The sequence below is a fragment of the Chelonoidis abingdonii genome, chromosome 8 (genome assembly GCF_003597395.2).
Source record: "Chelonoidis abingdonii isolate Lonesome George chromosome 8, CheloAbing_2.0, whole genome shotgun sequence".
Taxonomy (NCBI): Eukaryota; Metazoa; Chordata; order Testudines; family Testudinidae; genus Chelonoidis; species Chelonoidis abingdonii.
The window spans coordinates 13,820,909-13,839,156 of record NC_133776.1 but is presented as its reverse complement, the minus strand read 5'-3'; the positions used below and the strand labels follow the sequence as shown (position 1 = coordinate 13,839,156).

General features: G+C 40.5%; 1 protein-coding gene across 2 annotated transcripts in view; it reads left to right on the top strand.

Annotated features, from left to right (window-relative positions):
* NAALADL2 (N-acetylated alpha-linked acidic dipeptidase like 2) overlaps nt 1-18,248 on the top strand; it is a 912,012-nt gene that overhangs the window by 638,444 nt on the left and 255,320 nt on the right. For both annotated transcript variants that reach the window (XM_075068381.1, XM_075068380.1), the window contains one exon: nt 13,087-13,230. In XM_075068381.1, coding sequence (XP_074924482.1) covers nt 13,087-13,230 — 144 coding nt within the window. The remainder of the gene's footprint in view (nt 1-13,086; nt 13,231-18,248) is intronic.

The following is an 18,248-nucleotide window of genomic DNA, read 5'->3' as shown; positions in this document are numbered from 1 at the left end:
TTTGCACTTAAATGAGCTTGTTTTATTCTTTAATCAAAACTAATCTAGTATTGTGTTTAAACTGAATTGGTTGGTAACTCTAATTAAAGTAGCAAACTGTTGTATATTGACATCTTATGGGGCAACGGGCCTCTAATATCTGAACTGTCCAGGACGGGGCTGGTCAGTGCAGAACACATGTATTTTGAGAAAATCTGGGAATAGGGGTGTGTTGGGTCACCCTGCAAGTTGTAACTGAGGCTGGTGGAAGCCAGAGTTTTGACTGGACTGTTGCTGGCAGGCAGCACTTAAATAAGCTTAAAAGGCTGACCGGGCCATTAAAAGTCCAGTTGGTGGCACAGGCAGGCTCCCTACCCGACTCTGTGCGGCTCCTCAGAAGCAGCGACATATCTCTTGGCTTCTAGGTGGAGGGCCAGCCACGGGGGCTCCATGTGCTGTCCCTGCCCCAAGTGCTGGCACCACAGTTCCTATTGGCCAGAAACCATGGCAAATGGGAGCTGAAGGGGCAGTGCCTATGGGTGGAAGCAGTGTACAGAGCCACCTGGCCACCCTGCGCCTAGGAACTGAGGGACATGCTGGCCTCTTCCCTGGAGCCACCTGAGGTAAGTGCCTCCTGGAGCCTGCACTCCTCCTGAAGCCAGCCCTTACCGCCTCCTGCACTCCAAGATCCGTGGCCAGAGCCTGGATCCCTTTCCTGCACCCCAAACCCCTGATCCCCAGCACCACCCCGGGGCCTGCACTCCCAGCTGGAGCCCTCACCCCCCCACACTGGAGCCCCCTCCCGCACCCTAAACCCCTCATTTCTGGCCCAACCTGAAGCCTGCACCCCCAGCCCAGAACCCATGCCCCCCACACCCCAACATCCGGCCTCAGCCCAGAGCCCCCTCACACACTCCGAACCTGTCAGCCCCCTCCTGCACCCTAACCCCTCATCCCTGGCTCCACTCCAAAGGCTGCACCTCCAGTGGAGCCCTCACTTCCTCTCGCATCCCAACCCTCTACCACAGCTCAGTGAAAATGAGCGAATGAGTGAAGGTGGGGGAAAGCGAACGATAGAGGATGGGGGATGGAGCGAGTGGGGACGAGGCCTCAGAGAAGAGGTCTGGCGAGGGTGTTCGGTTTTGTGAGATTAGAAAGTTGGCAACCCTACTGTATGGTGGTATTTACATATGTTCCAAACCCCACAGCTCTGCCCAAACAGACATTGGCAAACAGGTCTGTCCTAAACTAAGGAATGTGTGATCTGCTTAATTTGAATTAATGCAGTAAACAGAGTAATTTAGCAGGGAGGGAAACGAAGAAAGCTAAAACAGGTGAGAGAGAGCCTGCAGGGAAAATCCTTCCACAGAGACTCTTGGTCTTCTGGTGCCCAGCAGGGACTGTTTTTCAAGAGGGGAGCTGAAACTGTAAAAAGGAGGACCAAACACCTCAAGATACCCTTTTCTCTCTTCCTGCTCATTGCATTCAGTGCACCTGAAAGGAAAACTTTAAGTAGTCTTTGGACTTGCGGGGGGAGGGGGGAGGGGGGGACTTTTATTTCTTATGAAATAATTAACTCCTCCTTCAGCTACTGGAGTTCCTTTTCCATCTATTGTATGGTCAGAAGGAGATGACAAAATGATTTTCCTGCTGATTGTTTCCCTTTTGTTCACTGTAGCCAAGTTTGTATTTCCTTTTTTCATTTAAATATTTAACAAAACTCTGGGATAAATGTGAGGTGGAAATTCTTGACTTACCAAGTCCATTGGCCTAGAAGAAACATTTCTTAATTTTGCTTTATTTCAGCCACATTTGTGTCATTTTAATGATAAATGACTATAACAAGCTGAGTGGAAAGGGGGATATAACGTGATAAAAACATTGTGAAAAGATTTTTTTTGTATTTTATTAAATATTCTACAGTGGGGGCGAGGAAGGAATGCAGGTGGGGAGAGAGCAGGTGCAGCAGCTGGAATGTGCTTTTGCATCAACATGTATCAGTGGTTTTGCCTTTGCAAAATAAATTTGTTTCTTTCAATTCCATTTAACATAAAAAGACACAAGACTGACAGTGTTCTTATAGTACATTAAGTGGGTATTAAGACCAAGCGATTTGTACTAAGAGACAGAGGAGTGACGTTTTTCTTTTCTATGGTTGAGCAGATTTGTTGGGGGTGGGGACGGGGGATGAAATGACAGTGACCATCATGCAAGATTCTTTTCCCTCTAGAGACATGGGTTCCAATCTTGCAAAGTGCTCCTGTTTGGTGTTTTTGTTTGTTTTGTTTTGTTTTTAAGAACAGAAGTAGCATTTGTTTAAAGGGATGCTCTCAATTAGTGTAAACCAAGATGAATTCCACCCACCCATCACCACAAAAAAAAAAAAAATAAATCAAATCAGTGTGAAAGTATATAAACAAACACACATGGTGTTGCCAACACAATTTTTTCAAGAGTCTGGTGATATTTTATGGTTTTCTCCAAACCCCAATTCCTATAGTCATGTGAATTCACTAAAACCCTGCTTACAGAATCTCAGAGTTTTGGACCTTTTTTACAAAGACCAATAAGTGGTTCTGCCTTCACTTACCAATAATGATAGTGGTAGGAAAACAAAATATTCCTGAGTTGACACACATTACTAGGCTCTTTATATTGTGCTTATTTCATTAAGAGATGAATGAAAATAGGAGAGTAGGTTGCTTGTGAAAATAGTAGGGTAGGTTGTGATGCTCCATAGTCATCTGTTCCAGGGAGCACTCCTTCCTAATATAGTATTCTCCTATACCAGGGGTATGTTTCCCCATGCATGCTCAACTACTTAGGGTACATCTACACTACCCGCCAGATCAGCAAGTAGTGATCGATCTATCAGGGATCAATTTATTGCGTGTAGTGTAGACGCGGTAAATTGATCCCCGATCGCTCTCCCGTCTACTGCTGAACTCCAGCAGTATGAGAGGCAGAAGCAAAGTCGACAGGGGTGCCGCAGCCATCAATCCAGCGCCGCGAGAATGCGAAGTAAATAATTTTAATTCGATCTAAGATACGTCATCTTCAACTACACTATTCTCATAGCTGAAGTTGCGTATCTTAGCGCGATCCCCCCCCTCCCCAGTGTAGACCAGGCCTTAGTCTATACCTCCCAGGACACCTTCCACCTTTAAGTTATTTTTTCCTTCCACCACTGTAAGGTAATCTTCAATATGCAGTCCATTCAAGTATGCCCACAAAATGACCTTCTTCCTCTGATATACCTCACCCTTTACATGCATACTGCACGACACCCACTTCCATGGAACTCTCCGTATTTGAGACATGGGTGGGGGGACTGACATCCCATCTGCTGGGCTATATCTGCCCAGGGAGAGAAACATGGATGGCCTCCAGACCTCTGTTTATGGAGAAGATACGTGGTTTTCATAGAGCTTCTCAACTCTAAAGGTGTAGAAGGGATCTAACAACCTTTCACACATTAATTGACCTCCTCTCCCACAACTGAACAGTGCAACTAGTTTTCTTCCATCAGCATTAATACAGAGGATGACTGGTAGGCAGAATCACATCAATATTAGGAATAGTGCTTGCTGTGACAGAAGGTAAATAGTCGTCACTGAGGGTTTGAGAACAGCTGTTGCAGAGCAGAATTATGATTTATATCGTAATAAAATCCTTGTCTCTCCGAGAGGCCCTAATCTGGGACTGGGATCCCATTATGCTAAGCACTGTACATACCTAATAATGACAGTTCATTCCTTCTCAGCATACAGTTAGAAACAACAGATGGATACAATGAAGATAGGGAGACAGGGTGGGAGAAAGACAGGTAACTGAAACAATCATGATTAACACAATAAGCAGCAGGGATGGCACACCAGTTGTTGACTCAATCAGAAAAAAATGAGGTGAATTTCTGTTGAAAGAGCACTTCTGTAAGTGCCAGAGATTCTCACCTACAGCGGGTACGTTTTCATCAGGCTTAGTGCAAGATCAAGTGTTTGTCAGAGGGCGGTCACATGCAATGCTAAGAATACACACATCTATATCACCAAACGAAATGCACTGAACTAACTCTTCACTCAAGGGGATTAACAGGAGAGAACCTCTTACTCAACAAAACACACTTTATTCTGTTTTTTATGCCATAATTTAATTTTCGTAGTCTGCTATAAAGTCCTGCTTGGGGTATCTGTTCTCAACATAAAACTTTGTCAAATTTCCATTAAGCTTTAGGTGAAAATTTAATGAGCCATGCACTTCAGATATTTCAAAACGAATACCATTTTATTATTAATGCACCAGAAAGTTGAAGATGTGAGTATGTACAATTATGGCCCGGTGTTCAGTCACAGTTAATCTTTTTTCAAATATATTTTAGATCATTAAAATGGTATTTTAGGGCATAAAAGGGGAATTATTTTACTGAATTTTGTCAATAATAGAACACATTTTGGGCCACATTTGTTTATTGACTTTCTTTCTTTTGATCTGATCCTTGTAGAGGGTGACTTGAACAAACAGAAATGGCAATATATAGTAATGCCATCCTCCCTTTTTCTGTGCACTGGACCTGGATCAAAACAAACAACACAAAATAATTCCTGCACCACACACTCCTCTGTATTTAAAAATAATCAGGAAATATTAAAGTAAGAAATTAGGGATAAAATAATATGCTGTGGTTAGGAGGATAAAAAAAGTCCATAATCTTTCCCAGTCCCTCTTAGATTTTTTGCACTTCCCCCTTCTCCCTATGATTCTTTATTCCAAGGACAGTGTGAAAGATTATGCTTGCATGTGGATGCATAAAGAATTTAATGGAAGGTGCTGTAGAAGTGTAATTATTATATTCTCACAATGGCAACTTTCCAAGGATGTTATAGCACTGTACAAACTCTAATGAATTAAGTCGCTCAACACCCCTGGAAAATAGGGACAAACTGTTATCCCCATTTGACAGATATGGAAACTGAGATAGAAGGATGCTGTTATTTGTAAAAAGTGATACAGCAAGTTAAACAACTAGGAAAAGAACCCACATTTGGATCATAATGGTGTAACAGGATGAAGTTCAATGGCCTGTGTTGTATGGAAGGTCAGACTAGATGATCTAATCATCTCTTCGGGCCTTAAAATCTTTACTTCTCAACAGGAATAAAGCAAATGATACAAATTATTGTTTGAGTTCATTTTTTTAAATTAAGTTTTGATGTCAGTGGGAGTTTTGCTTGCCCAAAGGCTTTAGGATTTTTCCATAAGATACAGGGTTGAGCTTGCAAACTTTATTCATACTCAGCCGGTTAGCTCCACTAAAGCAAGCAGTTAATATGCTAATTTCACGTGTGGACTGAAAATTGTTTTTAACACTGATTGGCTACATGGACTATATATTCTGCTCTTTGTTACAACAGTATAAATTCATCACAACTCCATAGGTTTCACTGGAGTTACTCCATGGTTACAATGATTTGAGAGCAGAATATGGCCCAGCATCTGTAATCTTTGTCTTTAGTCATAAAACATCAGGGTTGGAAGGGACCTCAGGAGGTCATCTAGTAGAACCCCCTGCTCAAAGCAGGACCAATCCCCAGACAGACTTTTGCCTTAGATCCCTAAATGGTCCCTTCAAGGATTGAACTAACAACTCTGGGTTTAGCAGGCCAATGCTCAAACCACTGAGCTATCCCTTCCCTCCCTGTAGGTACAGTCCCATGAGAAGGGTGGGATTTTCAAAGGTTTTAAGGACTCTAAATATCCATTTCCCATTGAAACTCCATGAGATTTGGGCACCCAACTGCATTAGGCTCCTTTTAAAATCCTAGCCTGAGTACCTAACTCTTTTAAGACCCTTTGTAAATCCCATCCAGTACATGAAATTTCAAGTTGGGGTGTAGCATTTGAGATTAAAATTATGTTTTCCTTTTCCTCTATTTTCAGTAACTTCAGTGGTGTTCATTAGGTCTCATGAAGGAGTTTATACATTAAGCACTATTAACATAATGAGAATAATGTGCCAGGAATTTGCTATTGCCACATCATAATGAAGGGTGTTGTGAAAAGAAACTTAGCAGAACAGCATTTACAGATCCTTTCCTTACTGTGCCTTTGTTGGCAAAGTAATTACAATGTTAGGATTGGATGTCCATTTATAAAGTTTATATTTCTAATATGTTGGTTGTCCTTCAGTGAGTTCATTTATTCAAACATCCCTTTCCCTTGTTCTTCATCATTTATCAGATATGTCAGAATACTTCTGACATGAATATATTTAAACAGTTTATTCCCATTCAATTCATATTTAATTTGTAATTAATTGTGAGGTAGTAGTCCTTTTTGTTATTGCATGTGCCTTTGTTTCAGTTGCTTACTACTTGTACATTTAAGTAAACATGGATGACATTTCTGTCCCTCATTTTCATTCTTGACCACTATGTCACTCGTTCCCTCTAGGCACAAAGATTTTAGGGCTGGAAGAAACCATTATGATCATCTAGTCTGACCTGTTGCATTGCACATGCCATAGAATTTCATACAGTGGTTCCTGCATCAAGTACAGCACTTCTGGTAGCACATATCTTTTAGAGAAAACATCCAATCTTGATTTAAAGACTTCTGGTGGAGAATGTGTCACATCCTTAGTGGGTGAGGGAATATCTTTTATTGGACCAACTTCTGTTGTTTTCGATTTCCTGCATGAGCTCCAGGTAGGTTTCCTGATTTTTTTTTTCCTTTCAGCATGTGGGAGCATGAGCTGATTTCTTGTCTGCAGTGGTTCCTTCTGGTATATGTGAGGTGCAAGACCCCAATGGTGGATCGGGCGCATAAGAGGACCTTGTAGTACTCTGTGGCTGTGAAGGCAGATGAGGCCTGCAGCAGGAGGGAGGTCCCTGGTTCTCTTGGATTCTTTTGCCATTGGGTCAGGATTTTCCTCCTGTCAAGTCTCGTGTGGTTACCGCCCGAGCACCTGTTTCCCTGCTTGAAAAGATTTCATGCGCTGGCCTCTGCCAAAGGGCTCACACCCATACAAAGCCCTGCAGCAACGGATGAGTGGTGGTGAAGACAGGCCCAGCGATCTCTGGGAGTCTTCAATCACAAATCTGCATGGAGGTGGCAGCCATGTGACGGTCATCTTGTGCTTAGATGAAACAGAAGTGCATTTTGACAGCAGTAACTGTGACAGAGCAGGGCTTTTCAGGATCCCTTCTGCTCACCCCAGATGCGGAGGGGGCTAAAAAAGGTGCCCCAAACATAGGCTGTCTCACACTTTTCCGACTAGGTGGCTGCAGTCAGTGGTATCACTCAACAGTGCGGCCAAAATAAGAGATATAGGACAATGAATTTTTCCACCTGGAATGTCTGCATCCTTATGGACTCTCAGCACAGTGAATCCCCAGAAAGAAGAACTGCCACAATTGCCAGAGAATTGGCAAGACTTAACATTCACATTGCAGCCCTTAGTGAGACCCGCCGGACTGATGGGGGTGGCTACACCTTCTTTTGGAAAGGAAAACCACCTGAAGAGAGAGCTGTTTACGGGATTGGCTTTGCCATCAAAAATAAGATCGCCAGTCAGCTTTTGGAGCTTCTGTGGGGATCAATGAGCGTCTCATTATTCTTCAGCTCAAGCTCAGCACACAACCAATATGCCACGGTCATCAGTGAATATGCCTCCTTTCCTTGGCTGAGGAACTTCTCCCTGAATCACAGTGTGGCTTCAGGCCATCCCGAGGCACAATGAACATGATCTTCGTGACACGAGAGATTCAGAAGTTCAGAGAGCAAAACCAGGAACTGTTCATGGCATTTATCAACATAACCAAGGCCTTTGACTCTATCAATCATGATGTCCTATGGAAAGCATTTTGTAGGTTTGGCTGTCCACAGAAATTAATTTCCATTATCAGACTACTCTAGGATGGGATGATTGCCACCATTCTCTGCAACAGCTCAGAAACCGAACCATTCATCATTTGCACTGGTGTCAAGCAGGGCTGTGTCTCCAACACTCTTCTACATTTACCTTGCTGTGACCCTTATCCTGATCCTCATCGGTAACTGCTTCCCTGACAGAATTGAGATTGAGTATTGTATGGATGGTCAACTCCTCAATCTCCGACGTCTCCAAACAAAATCTAAGTTCACAAGAATTGGCATCTCTGATCTTCAGTATGCAGATGACTGTGTCATCTTCGCACACACAGAGGCCGACCTGCAAAGTGCCCTAAATTTTTTTGCAGATGCCTCTCTCTCTCAACATCGGGAAAATCAAGGTACCAGCCCTCACCTGCACAAACTACTGTTTGTACTCTACTAATCACCATCAGTGGAAAACCTCTGGAAAATGTGGACCATTTTCCATACCTTGGCAGCTAATTCTCCCAAACAGCCAGCATTGACACAGAAATCAAATACAGGATCCGCTGTGTCAGCAAATCCTTTGGAAGACTGCTCAGAGGAGTCTTCAATGATAGGGATCTGCAAACAGGCACCAAGATCTTGGTTTACAAGGCAGTTGTTATCCCTACAGTTCTGTATGGGTGTGAGACCTGGGTAACTTACAGCTCAAGCTTCTGGAAGGTTCCGGCAGCGCTGCCTCAGGAGCATCCTCATGAACATCTAGGAAGACCGATGTACTAACATCAGCATTCTCTCTGCAGCCAACATCAGCAGTGTAGAAGCACAGGTCATGAAACATCAACTCCGCTGGGCTGGTCACTGTGTACGAGTGCCTGACACATGCCTCCTGAAGCAACTACTCTTCTCTCAGTTAAGTCAGGGAAGAAGGGTTCATGGAGGGCAGTGGAAGCGCTTCAGGGATGTACTTAAAAAACACCTTAAATAGGAAGGCATCAACCCAACAAACTGGGAGGACTCGGCGCAGAATAAAACACAGTGGTGACACACCATACACCAAGCCACAACCCACTTTGAGGAGAACAGACATGCTCAGGAGACAGATGGCACAACATTCAAGCCAACAGTTATTGTCTCCTTCAAGATCACACCTGTCACTTCTGTGGGAAAATATGCAGGGCATGAATTGGGCTCCTCAACCACCTAAAAAACTCATCAATGAACCTCTTTGGCAGACGTCATCCTCGCATCAAAGAAGAAAGAGATCTGAGGTGCAGGAGATGGTTGCTGAGTTTTTCTTAAGTCCTTCTGCAGAGCTCTTTAGCATATTTGGAGTTGTAAGTAGCAGTCAGAAGTTGACCTAATAAAAGATATCACCTCACCGACCTCCTCTTTCTAGTAGCCTTGGACCAACACAGCTACAAACCACTCACATATTTTGATAAGTTGTTCCAACAGTACTTAATGTCCCCACTGTTAAAAAAAATGCACCTTACTGTAGTCTGAATTTGTGTTATGAGAAGGAGTAAATAACACTGTCTTATTTACTTCCTCCACAACAGCCAAGATTTTGTAGACTTTTATCATATCTCCCCTTAGTTGTCTCTTTTTCAAGCTGAAAAATCCCAGTCTGATTAACCTCTCCTTATACGGAAGCCATTCCATACCCCTAATAATTTTTGTTGCCCTTTTCTGAGTATTTTCCAATTTCAATATATCTTTTTTAAGATGGGGCGGCTACATCTGCACACAGTATTCAAGATGTGGGTGTACCATGGATTTATATAGAGGTAATTTGATATCTTCTGTCTTATTATCTATTCCTTTCCTAATGGTTCCCAACATTCTGTTCACTTTTTTGACTGCTGTTGCACATTGCGGAGATGTTTTCAGAGAACTATGCACAATGACTCCAACATCTCTTTCTTGAATGTTAGCAGCTAATTTAGACCCCATCATTTTATACGTATAATTGAGATTGTTTTCCAATGTGCATTTCTTTGCATTTATCAACATTGAATTCCATCTGCCATTTTGTTGCCCAATCATCCAGTTTTGTGAGATCCTTTTGTAGCTCTTCACAGTCTGCTTGGGACTTAACTATCTTGAGGAGTTTTGCATCATTTGTAGATTTTTCCAACTTATTGGATCATTTTCCAGATCATTTATGAATATGTTGAATAGGGCTGGTCCTAGTACAGACCCCTGGGGGACACCACTATTTACCTCTCTCCATTCTGAAAACTGACCCATTTATTTCTACCCTTTGTTTCTGTTTTAACCAGTTACCAATCCATGAGAGGACCTTCCCTCTTATCCCAGGACAGCTTACTTTGTTTAAGAGCCTTTGGTGAAGGACCTTGTCAAAGGCTTTCTGAAAATCTAAGCACACTATATCCACTGGATCCCCCTTGTCCACATGTTTGTTGACTCCCTCAAAGATTTCTTTTAGATTGATGAGGCATGATTTCCCTTTAAAAAATCATATCGACTCTTCCCCAACAAATTATGGTCATATATGTGTCTCACAATTTTGTTCTTTACTATAGTTTCAACCAGTTTACCCGGTACTGAGGTCAGGTTTACAGCCCTGTAATTGCCGAGATCATCTCTGGAGCCCTTTCTAAAAATTGGCATCACATTAGCTTCCTACAATCATTTGGTACAGAAGCTGATTTAAATGATAGGTTACAAACTGCAGTTAGTAGTTCTGCAATTTCACATTTGAGTTCCTTCGGAACTCTTGGGTGAATACCATCTGGTCTGGACTAGCTTCTGCTTCCAGCCACTGCACTTTGTTATGCCTTTGTCCAGTAGATTAAAAAGTTCTTTATCAGAAATCGTCTTCATATGTAGAAACCTAGATTGTGATTCCTCTTACTGGGTGCCTACAACCCAGAGAGTGAATCAGGGGCCCTATGGCTGTGGGATGATTTAGTTGGGGATTGTTCCTGCTTTGAGCAGGGGGTTGGACTAGATGACCTCCTGAGGTCCCTTCCAACCCTGATATTCTATGATTCTATTATTTGAATGGCGCTCTTTTACCCTCCGCAGCATGGTTGTGCCTCCTCAGAGACGTAACTGAGCATTACTTTGCTAGCTTCAGGACTCTACAAGCCTCCTCAGACTGAGAGTGTTTCTGCTGTATGTTAGGCATACTATAGGTTCTTCTCTGTAACAAAATACACTAGCTTTTTGTGAAGGCCAGTTATGGAACCTTGGAAAGCCTCTAGTATTTCCAGCACTGGCTGCAAAGGAAGCATACATGCAGATGTTTGTAGAATTTAATTCAGTGCTAGTTTACTAACAGGATTTTTGTTAGTAATTTTGTAGAATTTGATTAGAGTGCATATTATTGATTCTTGATGGGTCCAACACCCTGTGACTGCATTATGGAGATCACAGGGAATAGCCAGCTGTCTTTTGGTGTTGTGAAGCACTGCACATCAGCCTCAACCTGGCTGGATAAAACAGATACTTTTTTTTTTATCACTGAGTTTATTTTTAATCTCATCAAATATCTACCCTTATTTTGGATTTCCAGACTAGAAATAATGTGGTCTGGGCAGGGATACAGCAGATTTTGCTGGCTTTTCTAGCTTGCTATAGAACCAGTTTCAGTACATGGGAGTTTGGAAATTGCATAACAGTGGATCCTAGTTGCTCTTAGAGGTGAGTTCCTCCACAGGATGTCTCCTGGTAATAGGCAAATCATTATCATTGAGCTGAAAGGCATTTTGGTGCATGGATTCTGAAAATTCTTCCGGTTTGTGAGGTTTAGCATATCCTAAGACCCCAATTAAACAAACATGATTTACCTAGACTGTTTTTCAGGTCATCAGTCTTTTGTTCCAGGGCATGTTGAGAATCCTTTATTAAGTCAGGAGTTTTCCTCCTCAAGCACCTTGCATTTGTCCCCTAGTGAAATAATCAGTTTTTCTGCTTCACTCACTCTACCTTTTTAATGTTAAATATTTTTTGTTTGTTCTCATAACAGTCATTTCCTCCTTTACTGCATCAATCTTTTAAGAGATTTTTCCTTTCCCATTACTTTCTCAAATGGCTTGCATTATGGCTTCAAACCAGAGAGCTCAGGTTCCAGCTTGTCTTGTGGATCAATTCACTGCAACTGTTCCCCCTTCTGGGCTTCCAACCTCACAAAGTGTATTAACTTTTGCTGTCATTTTGGGGGAGACTTTGAAAGTTGGCTTGAACCTTTTGATATGGCCAGACTTGTGCTACTGCTTCCAACGTTCTTTGTAGCTGTATTTGCAGGATTTTGCTTTACCTAAGCTTTCCCCCACTGACGTCTGCTCAGCATGAGTCCATAAGAAATCAGGCAGAAATCCCACAGCTGAACCTTCACCCCTACATTACAAAAACATACTTGCATTTAGAGGATAAATCCTATTCAGTTTAGTCAAATGAAACTCCCATTTGCATCAATGAAATGAGCAGGATTTGGTCTTTAAAGAGGAAAGAATATATTTCTTTTTTTTTGTGCTTGGGATATATGCATGTTGGCTCTCCTCACATCAAGAAGTCAGGATCTCTAAGTAGAACACTTATGAGGCTATTGTTCTGTGCAGTTTGGTCTACTTTGTATGTTTTATTTTCAGAATTCTTGTGAAAGCCTTACTCTGTATGGTAATGTAGGTCTTTTGCTCCTTGAATAACACCAGTGCTATATGTTGCTATTTTTTGTGTCATTTAAAAATCTGTGCAAAGCTAAACAACCCAATCAGTTTGGCACTGTGCTTGTATTTCTCTATGCATCTGTTTGCTCTGGAATCCAGCATTGTGTTTAATGTCTGTTTTGCCCTCTAATACTATTGTATCATCTCATTCATTCCTTAATGAACAAAGGTAACCATAGAATCCCAATAATTCTTTTCTTTTTTGATTCCTTTTACTACATGCCACCCTCATTTCATATCTGTATCACACAGACAATTTAATATGTGCTACAGGAGTTTTTTTTTTTAGAGGATTTACTTCTTTAGAAATTACTCTCCCAAATTCTATATTGTGTATTTATAGTATACTTCACTGAAGAGCTTTAAAATTGTTTCATTAATGTAAGTGCAGAGTAATGGCTGCTAATCTAAATCCAACTTTTCATTGTAGGGGTGAGTCTGCTATATGATAAGCTGTATACTGTCTGTTTTAAGACCTATGCAGACTCTGGAAATATTTTCCTTTTTAATTTTTCATTTACTGAATTGCTGTTTGCTCTCTCTTATTCATTTTCAGATGGAAACTACAGACAGAACCGATCGAACCTTACATCGCTGCTAGTGCAACCCATATCTGCTCTGCTAGTCAAAAGACTTGTTTCTTTACCTGAGAACAGAAGCAAAAGTGATGAGTGTATCCCTCTCAAACTGCCTGTGACAGGTGATGATGGTTTCTATTCATTATGGAATGGTCCTTAAGCACTTCAAATACATTCTGGGTAATTGGGTGTAATTTAGGGTTTGTCTGATTGTAAGTATGTTCTGCTAGCAGCCTTTTAAGAGCAGGCTATGAAAAAGCCCATAAATTACACTCTAAAGATCTGCTAAGTTGAGGCTGAGTGAAAACAAAATGCTGTGAAGTACTATAAAAGAGCCATTTTTAAAATAAGGCGTTTTGTGCATTAGTTTCAGAAACCATATTCGCATTGCTTCCAAGTTTCAGCTTCAGCAAACACTTCATCTGCCAAGATTCAGTTTTTATAAGTCACATTTCAGGAGTATGAAGTCTCTTAGTACAAGGCATTAAACTTTAATTCCTGCTATTGACTAGAAAATCCCCCTGACTTTATGCATCATCACCCTGGAGATGTTGCTAGTGATGCAGTGCAGTTTGTTAGGTCTTGTTGGAGCATTTGAACTACCATATTAATGTGATGGGTTGTGCCTTATTTCTGCCTCCAGCATATACATAGTATTTCTAAATGGTGATCCATCTTCCATATTATTTAGTTTATATCTGTTTGCTAGAAAATAAACATCAGTAATGTGTATTTGTGTCCATATCTAAAGGGACTTTTTCCTTATGTCTTACCTGGAGATGGCTGCATTCTGACAACAAAAGCAGTAGAAAGGAATGTGTTGAGTAGGGCTGGGAGAAAAGGGAGAATGCATTCAGAATGCCTCTACAAAGACCATACCCATGCAGATTGTTGCCTTAACAAACTGATTACTGATTTGAGAACAATAGTTAATTATAGTCTGCCAGAAAGGATGCTGCATAGAGATTAAATGAAGGAATAAGCGTAGAGAACCTTCCAGGAGAACTGCATGTTTCAAACAGAAATACTCCCTTGATCTTTCTTTTGTGTTTGCCTATCTTTTATACAAGGAAAAATACAGCGAGGCCACACATTGTATTGTCTCATCTATTTAACCCAGTCCATTTGCAGTATTGTTTGTATATGTAGGTGATGTGGCCATTGTAAGTAATGGGTTCTATTAAAGTATTGATTACTGAAACCTCAAATAGTAAATGCCAGCTGAGTTGATTAAAGCAGGTTGCCTGATGACAGAAAACAACAGCACATTGAAGACAGGCAATTACTGACCCGCTCTGGGGCCACAAGGCTACTATTCCTACTGGGCCGAGGTGGTTCAAAGTGTACAGGTTTCTTATATTCCCCCCTTTTTAATTTCATATTACAATTTGTGGCTAAATGTGTAAATTATTATTGTCTTATTACTAGAAAATGACTACCTTGTGATTAATTGTTTAGACAGTTACATTAAACACGCACTAATTTTCCAGCGTATAAAAGATCACAACAATTTTGGCCAACAAAAACAGTAACATTTCTTAATTAATCACTTATTTTTTCCCCTTTGCAGTTGGAACATTTTATGCTTTTGAAAGACTTACTCCTTTCTCATAGTTTTTCTTATACACTTATAACTTGTTATTCAAGTACAGTAGTTAGTGCTAATTACAAGCATATATGTTTAAGTGACTGCAAAAATAAGTCATGATCTTTAGATATATTTTTCATTCCATAAGCAATGTAAAATTTGCTTGCTATCATTTTTTATTATTTTTCTTAGCCTAATTTTGCAAACCTTCATGATAATTTTGATTAACAGTTTTTTTTTACCTATCTTACAGCTTTAGGTCTATATGTTAACACCATCCTTTAAAAAGGCTTTGCCAATTTCCTTTGTAAATAAATAACATTAATACAGTATTCCCTACACTATCTATAGGTGATAAACAATTACTATAGTAAAAAGCAAACCTTAAATGCATTTTTAGGGGCAACCATTGTACAGTGTGTGTGTAGTTGTATCAGTTGTTTACAACTTTAAGGAAGTTATTGTGGAATAAAGATATAATAAAACAAGAACATAAAAAGGTTGGTTAAGTTTATGACCACTCGTAGCATTTGTACTTACATGTACTGAGAATGAAGGCAGTGAGATCTCAAGGCAGTGAGACCTCATTCTTCTGGACATAAAGTGATTACTGCTGAGGTCAGGAAGGAATATTTTCCTCTGTGCAGACTTGACTAGGTGGTTTTTATAGAGGGACTTCATCTTCCCCGAAGGCATCAAGGGTGGAGGAAGTGCCAGAGGCAGTGCAACAAAATGTAAAGCAATGTGATCAGCAAGTGGAGAAGTAAAGAACTTTCCCTTCAGAAGGAAGAAGTGCCTGTCCATCCCAGATGAGATATGTGAGCTCTCTAGCTTAGAGGGAACGCTAACAGCTGAGCTGCCTTTGGGAAGCAAGCAAGCCTTAAAAGTGTGTTTGGGCTGGGCAACCTTTGTTCTAGAGAGGGACAGGATCTGTCCTGCTTCCAGCTCTACAAGGCTTCTGCTTTCAGGGTCCAGGGCAGAATCATCCTAAGGATAGGCACTCAGCTTTGTTTGCCTGGTAGCCTCGGGTTTGGGTGATTGATTGTTTATTTCAGTTTGTTGTATTTTTCTGGAACACCAGGAGTTGCATGTTTTCTGGGAGTAAAGGGCTTGTCAGAGTCTATGCCTAGGAAAAATCTGGCCATGGTTCATCTTAGCTTGGACTGGAAGGGAACAGCTTATGTCTGATTCCAAATAGAACCTAAAGTTACCAAGGTGGAGCATTCTTGGATTTTAAATAAGAGAGTCTGTAATAACAACTTCACATAAAACTAAAGAATGTGTCATGCTTTCATATAGTGGACACGCAGTCCTTGAGACCCTATGATCCTTGCTGAGTATTTGTTGGAATGAATCAAAGATTTGAGCTGATATGTATCTATGTACTATTTAACCTATTTTAAAAATTTGCCCGCTGAGCAAAATGATACATATTAGAAGGCTGATACTTCAGACTCCCAGCTGATCCTAAGAAAGCATAAGAAATATTTCACTTCTGATGTAGAACCCATCACTTAGATGTCAAAAGAGATGAATGAGCAATTCAAACAACTGGGTGGCTTAAAATTTGTTGGGATAAAATGCTCATCATTCTCTTGTCAGTGTGTTTCAAAAAGCTGTAAAAATCAGTAATGATTAAGCATTTATATAGAGTTTTCTTATGTTGCTTCCTTTTCCCCCCAGCCCCGCAGTTTTCAAGTGATGTAATGTGACAAAGGGGTTGGGAGGATTGGGAGGGAAACATCTCAGGCATACTAAATAGTTACCAGCTATGAAATAAACTGTAGGGATAAAAGTTTGCCCTATATTTTGTTTTGCGTTTTGTTTACTGCTGTACAGCCTCATTAATCCAGACATTTTATAACCCCCTCCCACCTCCCGAAGAATAAAGTAAAAATAAAAATATCATGGTCTCTCCCTGCATCTTAGCAAAGATTTAAGAGCAGTGTACTGTAGTGAGGTCTTATAATACTATAGACCTTATTTTTACAGACTATATTATGGCATATTTACTAGAACTTTATAAAGTATTATCATAAAACTAAAATACACTTATCAACATAAACAAAGTATGTTCTGTGTTACAGAAACGTTTCTTTCTTATTGTTCATTCACTTACTTACCGATTCATGAATTTCAATCATTTAAATTGGATCTCTGAGTTATTAGTGCCTATTAGTGAGTTTCTGATGTACTTTTATCTGTGAAGGTATCCCGCACGTGAAATACTTCTGAATCTGAGCAATTCTGTCTTTTACATCTGTAGCTGCAAGGAACATTCTAATCACTTATTAGCACTATTTTTTGGAGGTTTAGTGATGAAGGTGGGTTAATATTCAAGCCTTACAAGCACTTGAGACCTGTATTTAAAATTTTGCCTTGGATCATAAGTGAAAATGAGGTTTGTGGAGTTGTGTTAATGCAGGATGCTGGATGCACACTACAAAATTGCTATGTTAATATGGCTCAGTTTGGTATATTTCACAGCCTCTGTTCAAGGCTATTCTAGGACTTGTGTATCAGGGAGGTTGAATCAAGAATTTGACTTTTACAATGAAAGAGCTATGTGGGGAGGTTTGCATTTAGCAGAACGTCACTTTGCTTGGTTACTAGTGTTAGTTCTTTACCATCACGAGCATCAAATCCACAGATGTGATAAGCTGTCTTTCTCACATGCTAAATGCATTTGGACTACTTTGATCTATTTAATGGCAGTCTGGATTTACTGTTAGAAAAATGCTTATGTGGTTTGTTCTCATAAAAGATACAAATTGTTTAAAAGATTAATCTTCTTGCTTTTAGCAGCTACTGTACAGGTTCTGACTGTAGTAGTCATAGCCCTAACATTATATTACTGTAAGTAAGATGTAAGTCTTTTTTGGTTGTTGTTTCTAAAAATGTATTCATCATAGGTATCTCTGGGGGTGTGTATGGGTCTTAAAAGCAAGACAAAATTCATTAATGTTACCTCAAAACACTCCAGCAAGAAGAAGAGAGATTTAACTCCTATCCTATGCCAACACTCCCCTATTCTTTGGTGAACTTCTTGGTGTGTTTAATGCAGAGAACATCAGCCCATGCACCTTGTACTGTAGCTTTATTATGGACCCTTTGCCACTGAAGTTATAAATAATGTTTAAATTGTGGATGCTTCCATCATTACACCAAACCATGTGCTGCTTTTTTTTTTTTTTTAATTTGACGGTAACTGGAGAAAATTTGCTCTGTTCTCCTGCAGAGCAGTAATAAATCCAGGATGTTATGACCATGTATCACCATATTTCCTCCAAGGCCTGCTCTACAGAGATTTTGTACCACTTGAACTTTGGTTAGAGGGATTGATTTTTTTACTGAAATAGTTAAATTGTTACAGTCCCTATCTGGATGCAGTTATACGGGCATTAAAGTGCCTTGTTGTGATGTTATCGATATAAACTGGGACCATATAGAACATGATTTGCAACCAAGGTCCTGTAGTGGCACCAAATCTTATGTAAAGGGGGTCATATAAGGTGTCTAAGACCAGGTTATGGGGTGCTGGTTATGATTATG